At 52.4% G+C, this 9,345-nt stretch overlaps 1 protein-coding gene across 1 annotated transcript; it reads right to left on the reverse strand.

Moving 5' to 3' along the window:
* Positions 1-113: 113 nt before the first annotated feature.
* On the reverse strand, positions 114-5,747 carry LOC100905127 (uncharacterized). Its single transcript, XM_003740439.2, has one exon. It carries the CDS (start codon positions 5,745-5,747, stop codon positions 156-158), a length of 5,592 nt encoding a protein of 1,863 aa, XP_003740487.1. The 3' UTR covers positions 114-155.
* Between the last annotated feature and the right edge of the window lie 3,598 nt (positions 5,748-9,345).

Consider the following 9,345-nt stretch of genomic DNA (forward strand, 5'->3'; position numbering starts at 1 on the left):
ACAGTGTCACCGGGAAAGGGTTAAGACGAGCGGTCGTCTACCGCGGGGAATATTCGAACAGTTCCGGACTCGATATCGTTTCTGTTCGTATCACAAATGATTTTTAACACTGCCTCCCTGGAACCGGAGGTTCCAGCACAAATATTGGGGATATTTTACAAGTTTTCAGCCTCGTTATCGAGGGTATCGTCCATTTGATTGGGGACCTCTAAAGGGATCAGCATCTGAGCAGCCCGGGTGCTCTCGAATCCATTCGAGAAGCGAATGGCATACGTCCTCACAGCGCCATCTCGGCCAGGCTTCCCTCGGAGTATGCGAACCAAATGCCATTTGGATCGTGAGACGGAGTCTTCCTTGAGTAGACAGATGGAGTCGTCCTTCAACGGTCGGGGTTTTCCTTTCCGATCGAGATTTGCCGAACGGAGGAGCAACAAGTATTCTTTCTGCCAACGCGACGAAAGAGATTTGAAGTAGTTTGTCCGTTCCAATAGAGCTTGACGGAGTTTTTCTTCTCCCGGTGGTGCGTCAGGGATCGATCCATTCGGTCCCAGGGCATCCAGCGGTACTGAGGCGCACAAGGGTGAAGCAGGTGGTCCGCCTTGCAAGAACTGCGCCGGAGTGAGGGCTCGAGCCTCGTCGAGATCGTTGCTGGCGTATGACAGTGGTCGATTGTTGATGGTGGCCGCCAGCTCGCGGATTATGGTTCGGAACTCTTCCGAACTTATTAGACATCGGCCGAGAGTTTTGGTTAGGCATCTCTTGGTAAGGCCAACCAAACGCTCAAAGAATCCGCCTCGCCAGCTGGCGCGAGCGCAGCCAAAGGTCCATTCGATTCGGTGCTGAGCGAGCAGCTCACGGACTTGAGGGTTGCGTGTCTCACCGAACAGACGACGAATGTCTGCAGCGGCCCGAACGAAGGATCGGCCGTTGTCCGATATAAATTTGCGACAGGCAGGATGTTCTGCTAGGAACCTACGCAAGGCAAGGTGCGTCTGAACTGTCGTCAAGTCGGGGACCAGTTCGAGATGGATTGCTCGGATACTGGTGCACGTGAAAAGCGCAATGTAGTTTTTGATGGTGCCTTCCCGGGAGCGAGTATGGAAGGGCCCACAAAAGTCCACACCAGTAGTTGCGAAAGGGGCGACGATGGAGGCTCTCTCGACTGGTAAGGGTGGTTGGACTTGATCAGCAGTTGGCCCGTGTGCTCGGTTGCATACAACGCATCCCCGAATGAGTTTTTTGATGACTTGCCGGCCGCGCAAAATCCAGAAGCGTCGTCTCAGAGCATTCAGGATTGTGCTCACACCTAAATGGGCATTGAGCCGATGGTGATGAAGTATGAGCAGGGTTGCAAGCCGGCTCTCCCCCGGAATTATGATGGGGTTCTGTTCATCATGGGTGAACTGATCAGAGGCACTTAGTCGAGACTGAGCGCGGAGGATGCCGCTCTGATCCAGATGTAGGCGATACAAACTCAGCTTCGAGGTTCGCGCTGGGCGCTCTTGGGCCAGGGTAGCATTTATCTCATTCCGGAAGTGGGCGGCTTGCGTCCACCTGATGATAAGCGACTCCGACTGTGCTCGAAGCTCGGCATCTGGAACGGGATCTCGGCGGCGGCAGACCTGGACAAAACGAAGCACGTTCGCCATCACGCGGATGGCCTTCTCCCAGCCACTGAAGCGCTGAAGATCAATCAATGCCGGTGTTACGACCGCGGGAGTGACAACCAGTCGAAGTTCCTTACTAATGGACTCCGTTTCGTCACAACCGGCCCGCAGGCGTTTCACCGGACGACGATCCCCAGGCTCCGAAAGCCATGAAGGAGCCCCGAACCATTCCGAATTTGAGATGAGATCTTCGGCCGAAACCCCCCGCGATGCGATGTCGGCGATGTTGTGCTTTCCCTCGACGTGGAACCACTCGTTGGAGGATGTGAGCTTCTGAATCTCCATGACTCTGTTGCAGACCCATGTTTTCCATCGTGTGGGGTCCTCAGCGATGCACCAATAGTAAGTTACCGCAGAGTCAGTGTAGTGAGTCGTCTTGTCGAGCTTCACATCCAGTCTTTCCACGACGAAAGCCCTCAGGCGAGCGCTCAGCACAGCAGCCAATAACTCGAGGCGCGGTAGGGAAATTTTTTCCCTCGGAGCTACGCGTGATTTTGACATCAGCAGCGAACAGTTGCTGCCTCCGTCGACGTACAAAGTCTGGAGATATGCCGCGCCGGCATAAGCCTTCTCGCTGGCATCGCCAAAAACGTGTAACTGATATCCGGAGATCCTCCTGGTAGAATCCCCATACAAACGCGGGATTCGAAGAGCAGAAAGGGTAGGGATCTCTTGTGTCCACCTCCGGAAGCTGTCGAGCTCCGGGCCAGAGAGCGGGTCATCCCACCGAAGAGTCTGTGACCACAACTGTTGGATCAATAGCTTCCCTCGTAATGTGAAAGGGATTAGCCAACCGACCGGATCGAATATCGAAGCTACGACGCGGAGCACTTGTCGCTTGGTGATCGGTTTTTCGGCTTCTGATACTTTGTCAATATCAGATAGCTGGAAACGGAAATGATCCTCGGCCGGCGCCCAAGCGATGCCTAGAACTTTGAGGATCCCAGTTTCGACTAGGGTGGCAGACGCCTTCGGTGAAGTCGAACGACTGCTGAGGTGATCCATGACGGTTGGGGAGCTGGATTTCCATTTGCCGAGGCTCATGCCCGCCTGCAGCATCCAAGGGATAATTTTGTCGATGAATTGAATTGCTTCATCTTCCGAGTTGAAACTGCGGAGCATGTCATCGAAATAAAAAGAATCCCCTAGTTTGTAGGTTGCCGTTGGATCGACTCGCTCGAAATGCTCTCGGAGAACCGCAGCCAACAGAAATCCACTCGATGTAGCGCCCCAAGGGACCCTTAGGAACTGGAAACAACGGACTCGCCCGTCTCCCGGTCCCTGCCACAGGAAGCGAAACCACGAGCGATCCTCAGCAGCGAGATTGATGGTCATGTAGGCCTGGACGATATCGGCGGAGAGCGCCACAGCTCGCAGTCGGAAATTGAATAGCAGTTTGAGAATATCAGGGTTGAGATTGGGACCGGCCAACAGGTGAGAGTTGAGAGAGGTCTCGCCTGCCGCTGATGATGACCCATCGAAGACTATCCGCCACTTGTCGCCATCGATCCCTCGAGTGATGACTTGTCGATGGGGCAGGTAGAATTTACGATCACGAGAACTGGGAGCCGCGAGATCAACATCGAAGATCTCCTCGGCGTGACCAGCCTGAACGAATGTCATGATCTCTTTGTCGTAACGTTGGAAGGACTCGGGGTCGCGTGCCAGCGAACGACGTTTTGCGGACAATCTTTGTAAAGCGATCTCGACGTTGTTCGAGAGTCGCTCGATCGACTCGCGCTTCGGCATGGCAACTGTGTATCGTCGATTCTCGTAAGAGATGCCATCTCGGAACTGCTGGAGAGCCTCTTGTTCAACTAGGCTCAGATGGTCCCCCGCCGACTCGGGAGCGCCGATCGCCTCCAAACTCCAGAGTCGCTCGAGATCCTTTGCTGGTTTGGAGACCGTGGCGGCACAGCACACTGGCTGAACTCGAATAACGTCTCCACGAGTTGTGTTGGCCCCGTAGGATCCGGAGACGAGCCAGCCGAAACGCGATGATTTTGCGACGAGATCCCCGGCGATTACTGTTTCTTTGTTCAAATGCAAGATTTTATACATTTGGTCTACTCCGATGAGGAGGTCAGGAGCAATATTGTCGAGCTGGTTGACGATAGATGGGTCGGCCAGGGGATGCGTCGCTCCAAAATGTTGAATGAGTCTTCGCATTTGTTCGGAGCAGTTGGTCGGAGGGTCGACGCCAAAGTCATATTCGTGAGCTTGAATGAGAATTGGATCGCAATCGCCATGAGCGCTCACTAATCGAATATCATAACGGTTCGTCGTGACGGCGTGTTGGCTATCGAAAGCCTGCAGGTCAAGATCGACGCGGGCCTTCGGGGGAATGTTCGGGAGCCGGCGTATGAGTCGGCGAGTGACGAAGGAAACCATCGATCCACTGTCGAAGAAGCAGCGCACTTTAATCTTCGTGTCTCCGAAAACGACGAAAGCGGTAGCAGTCATGACGACTGCACGGTCGCTGGTGGCCACCGCGACTGTCTGCAAGACGCTGGCAGTAGTCCTGGAATCGGCTGGGCCGCTGAAGTGTCCGTGCATGACCGTGTGGTGCGTCGAGCTGCCACAAGTTCGGCAGGGATCTCGGGGTCCCGAGCACTGACGTGGCGGCAGGTGTTCGTACTGGAAACATTTTACACACCGTCGGCGCTGTGCAAGGAGTTCCAACCGCCGCTTCATCGGGATATCAGCTGTGCAACATGACGGGAGGTGCTCGAAGCTGTTGCAGAAGAGACACGGCGTTCTGCGAGTCTTGGACGCCTTGTTTAAATTGTTCTTTGTCGTGGCCGCCGCGGTGGACAACGGGGGTTGGCCTGGAGGCCTTCGGGGCAGACCGCGATACCTCGGCACCTTCGGGTCAGCTGAAGAGGGTGTAGCTTGATCGCCGACGGTACTTCGCTGCTGGGCCGAACTCTTTCGCTCTCGGAGAACAGTGTATCTTCTGAGGAACGAGAGTAGATCTTCTAGTCTCCGTGCCGCGGCGGCGGCCTGGTTCACATCGGCAACATCATCGGTCAACAGAGCCGTTGTCCGACGATCCTCGAAATTCAGCACTAAGTCGACTGGTAGCGCATTGCGAATGGTTTGCTCATACGTGAGAGCGATGCTCTGTAGTGGTACATTAACACCCTCCAAGGCGAGAATGGTCCGCTGGGTGTCATTCAAGAGCTCGCGCAGTCTCACCGTGTCGTTGACATTTCGAACGATTGGCACTCTCGTAGTGTTGTTGATCACTTCTTGTTGCCTGAGCTCCGGAACGCTGTAATTGTCATCCAGCAGTCGCAGAGCGACTTCGAAATTGCTGTCGACAAGTGGCAGTTCACAGATCAGATTCTTTGGTGCACCGGAGAGAAGTTTGCACATGGCAACTAATTTATCGCTGTCAGTTGCTTGTGTTCTCCTGTGCACGTAGTTCGTGAATTGAGAGCGCCATAACCTGTATCGCGAAACGGTACCATCGAACACTTCTGGAGTTGTGTCCAGATACAGTCTCGGATTGTTGCAATTTGTCCCGGCGGACACTGACGTCGACTGCTCGGTGTTTGTCGCTCCTCCAGAGCTGTCTTCGGAGGGATGTCTGCTAAAGATGCGCGATTGGCCGGTGACGTCATCGCCAGAGACCGCGGCACTTTGCTGGCCGGAGGGAACGATCGACGGCGAAGACGACTGGCATGACGACGAGGTGGCGGCCTTCTCGAACAGCTCTACTGCGAGTAATCCATCGATGATCCCTCTGGCCAAGATTCCCACTTCGATTGCGGTCTCGGCCTCTTCGGATTCCCGTTCCACTTCGTTTTCGGGAAGATGCGGGTGGCTCGACGCCTGCCTGCACACCTCGCGGATTGCTTCGACTCGACCGTCGATTCGAGATTTGGCGCTCAAGATCGCGAGACGGTTAGAGTCATCGATCCTCTCGAACTTCTTCAAAGCATCTATTTCAATCTGGAGACTGGTCTTCGCACGGGTTCTTCGGCTGCGAAGAACAGCGAGACTCGGCGGTGAGTCGGCGCTTTGCCGAGCATTGCGCTGGCGATCGGTTTTCTCAGGGGAATGTTCGAGTCCCATTCCGGGTCAAATCAGTCGGATATCCTAGGCCACGGCACCAAATGTTGAAACGAACGAAAGGGGGCGGATTTGTACTGCGTTCGACCCAGAACGGTTGATCGAAAACTCGAACAATTTAGATGCGGATGCTCGGTACGAGCTCTTTCGAGAGAGTTGTCTTTATTGAAAAACAATGCCGACGACAGTGTCACCGGGAAAGGGTTAAGACGAGCGGTCGTCTACCGCGGGGAATATTCGAACAGTTCCGGACTCGATATCGTTTCTGTTCGTATCACAAATGATTTTTAACACTTCTTACGTTCAGTTTGGTCGCTGGCTCGACGTTTCTGTGCCAAAGATCTGCGAAGGCCGGCGGCTTCCTTCGTCGCCGCTGCCGTCATTCCGTCAGCATCAGACGTCGGGTTCGAACGCTCAGCTCAGAGAACTGGAGCTCTGGACCGATCGAACCCCCAGCTCTACGAATATTGGCAAACAACCTGGCGAAACGAGGGAAACGACCAAGTTCTAGGGTAGTTTGAGGGATGTCTTAGCGAGGATCGCTCTGGCCAACTTTTCGAACGTCTGGCAGTTAAGCTCTTGAGGTATGAGGTGGAGAAGCATAGAATCATTTTCACGGACCAACAGGGGAGCTCGATGCTGAACCGAGGGTCCGTCATCGACTTTTCCGGATGAAGTACTTACTTGCATGATGAATCCGCTTCGAGCTCGCGTCACGCCTACCCCCATATCGAGTTCCATCTGAGTTTCGTCTGGCGCCTCATTCGGAGTCGATCTATGCCAGCCGGATGCGAGCACGATTTGTTTCGCTTCGGCAAATTCTCCCACACTTATAAACTCCAGTATCTGGCGCCAGAAAATCACCATTATATGTATGCGTGATGTAGAAGCGTCTTTCATCTTACCAAAATTTCGTTGGTCAACTACCGAGAGTCGCGAAAGAACCTTGTCACCTAAAAGTTTCGCGAGTTCGTACCGCCAGTTAGGTAGGAGAATCGTTTCGTCACTGATCGTTTTGTCTCATCTCATTCAGCGTGTGCTCCCCGTCGTAACAATGTATATCCGGAGCCCTGTCGTGAGGAACCAATGCTGCTGCTGTCCGTATTGGAAATGACGATGATATTGTAGAATCCATTCCGTCGTCTGATTTCACGAATTTAGATCGGACATCGCATGGGTCGGGAGTATCTCGCAGACCTACTATCTTATACCTTTCTGCTGCTTGCATCGATCCGCTTCCATCATGAGCAATTCGAGTTCAACAGAAGAATTATTCATATGCCCTTGCGAATGGCTTCGCATCCCGGCTGTCGCGGGGGCAGGAAACTTTCAATTTCAAATGGAAACTTGCCGAGACTCATTCAAATTATCCGAAACTCGGGCAATGTGTCTTTGCCTTGGAACTCTTGGTATCGTTGGGCAACTCCGTATCCCATTGGACACGCTGCATCCTGATCTATCTATGGATGGGGATGATGGATCCCGAGTTTGGGCCTGCTTGCAAACTTCTCTCCTCGATTTTCGCTCTCTTCAGAATACCTCCCCAGCTGAGCATCTCGATCGCCTCGAGCTGCTCCAGATTTTTTGACTCCCCCGGAGTGCTCGATGGAGAAATCGCGGCGGCAACTGGATACGCTATGAGTTCTCATTCTGCGATAATCTCTAAGAAGAACACTGAATGAAGAAGCAGTCCTCTTGGTTTAGTTTGCAGCGACGTTCGGAAAGGCATCGGTGCCACATGGTGATGAATGACAAATGTGAGAAAAAAAAGGAGCATCCGGGGCCTTAGATAAGAACATAAATAGAAACGAGGAAACTGTGGTCTTCGGCGCCTCCGGCAATATCGAAACGGAACGATCGAGGTATTTAGGTAGCTTCAATGAAGTAAGTCATAGTGAAAGTAAAGCACGCGACCGGCTATGAGGTAACGAGCAAATGTCTATTTTTTTATTGTCATTCCACCATGATGATTACAGCCGATTCTCTTCATTGTTATCGGCCCTCGTTCAAACACTGAGTTTAGCAAAGTACAGTGGGGCTTTCCAGTTCGTTTTTTGACGATTCTTTTCTCGATTCGACAACTTCAGGAGGGACGTTCCTCGCCTATCGACGCCTTAGAGGTGTCAGCATCCCGCAGCCTACCCGACTGCAGCCGGGCACTTCTGGACATCCCTCGCGGATTGTATTGATACAATTTATAAAGAGGATATCGAAAGAGCTTCCACTGATGATACGAGAAGCGTGTCCTAGAATATCTCTGCGTCCCCTGTTCAGGTAAGTCTACGCATCAGCGAAACTGACCGATCCGAACGTCCGGATCGCCGGAGAAAAGCTCGTGTATCGCTAGCAGAACCGATAGAAATTTTCTGTTGACACTATCACAGCTCCTTGAGCGGCACGAAAGTCAAGTGGTTTGAGCTCTATTCGGGATCTAGATTCCTATCTTATCAAGCCCATTGGCGCTCCTAAACGCAAAATGGAGTGGGAATATGCTCATGATCGGTGCGTCGGTCTGACGTCATGATACGCATGCTATGACCTTCTGATTCAAAAGTGAACCAAAGTTAAGTGGAGTCGATGAAAAACCAAGGGTTGACGTATTGCTTTACTTGTTCAACCACAATCACGCCCGGATTCCCACTTGCCGGCTGAGATCCTCTGACTTTTGACGTCGTGTCAGTTTCCAATGGATTTCGATCCTTCGCCGAAGCCAAACTCGGACTTTTCTCGATGCGGCCGAGAACAATACGTGACGGATCCGGGATATCATCCAGACTAGGCGCTAATACTTCAAAAACGTGAAGTCGCGGTTGTCTGCTGGCGACGCTTGCTCCCTCTCGTCGCGGCGTCTTCCGAGCCGGAGTCCTCCGGAAACGAGTCAAGCCGAGGGGCTCACATGGAGCTTGCTATCCATTGAGGGGTTCTATGAGACATGCCGCTCGAGTCAACTGAACATCTTTAACCGAATTCAAAGTCAGCTTATCATTCGAGGGACCGTTATGGCTCGCCACTCAAACACGTGCCGCTGGAAAGACCGAATGGAGCTTATCGAGAGTCGTCCTCGAATCATGATGGTATTATGATCATTATATGGTACACTGTGGGGTTCCGCTTCGATATCTCCTTATTGATACTTTGCGAACGACTGCCCGAAAACCCTCACGATTTAGTTTGGCCTATAATTGATTGATATCTTCAAAACTATAGCTTAATGGGGCTCGGCGTACCATCGTCATACGTCCGTTGAGTTTGATATGGATCACATGATCACATCCGAGAAATTTGCATAGCGCCTCAATTTCAACACCGAAGTTGCTTACTGACTGATCGACGGGAACGCTGCCGTGAGGTATCAATTTCATAGGTCATTCGATTGGCCCGGTTAGATGATTAGGATTGAGGGAAAAATCAGCGAGAAATATTCACAGAATCCGCCTCGTCTCCTCCAATATCATGATTGACTAGACCGAGAATGTACCCAAAATTTACCCTCAACCACACGTACGTGCTCGACTCATCAATCAGAGCGGCGGCTATCAGATCAGAGCGGCTTCGGCGTTAGAATGAATGATCATCACGTAACCAGCAAATATGGGACAGC

The sequence above is a fragment of the Galendromus occidentalis genome, unplaced genomic scaffold (genome assembly GCF_000255335.2).
Source record: "Galendromus occidentalis unplaced genomic scaffold, Mocc_1.1 scf7180000076944, whole genome shotgun sequence".
NCBI lineage: Eukaryota > Metazoa > Arthropoda > Arachnida > Mesostigmata > Phytoseiidae > Galendromus > Galendromus occidentalis.

Coding starts and splice junctions, on each gene's coding strand:
- LOC100905127 (XM_003740439.2), bottom strand. CDS start 5,747: ATGGGACTCGAACATTCCCCTGAGAAAACCGATCGCCAGCGCAATGCT.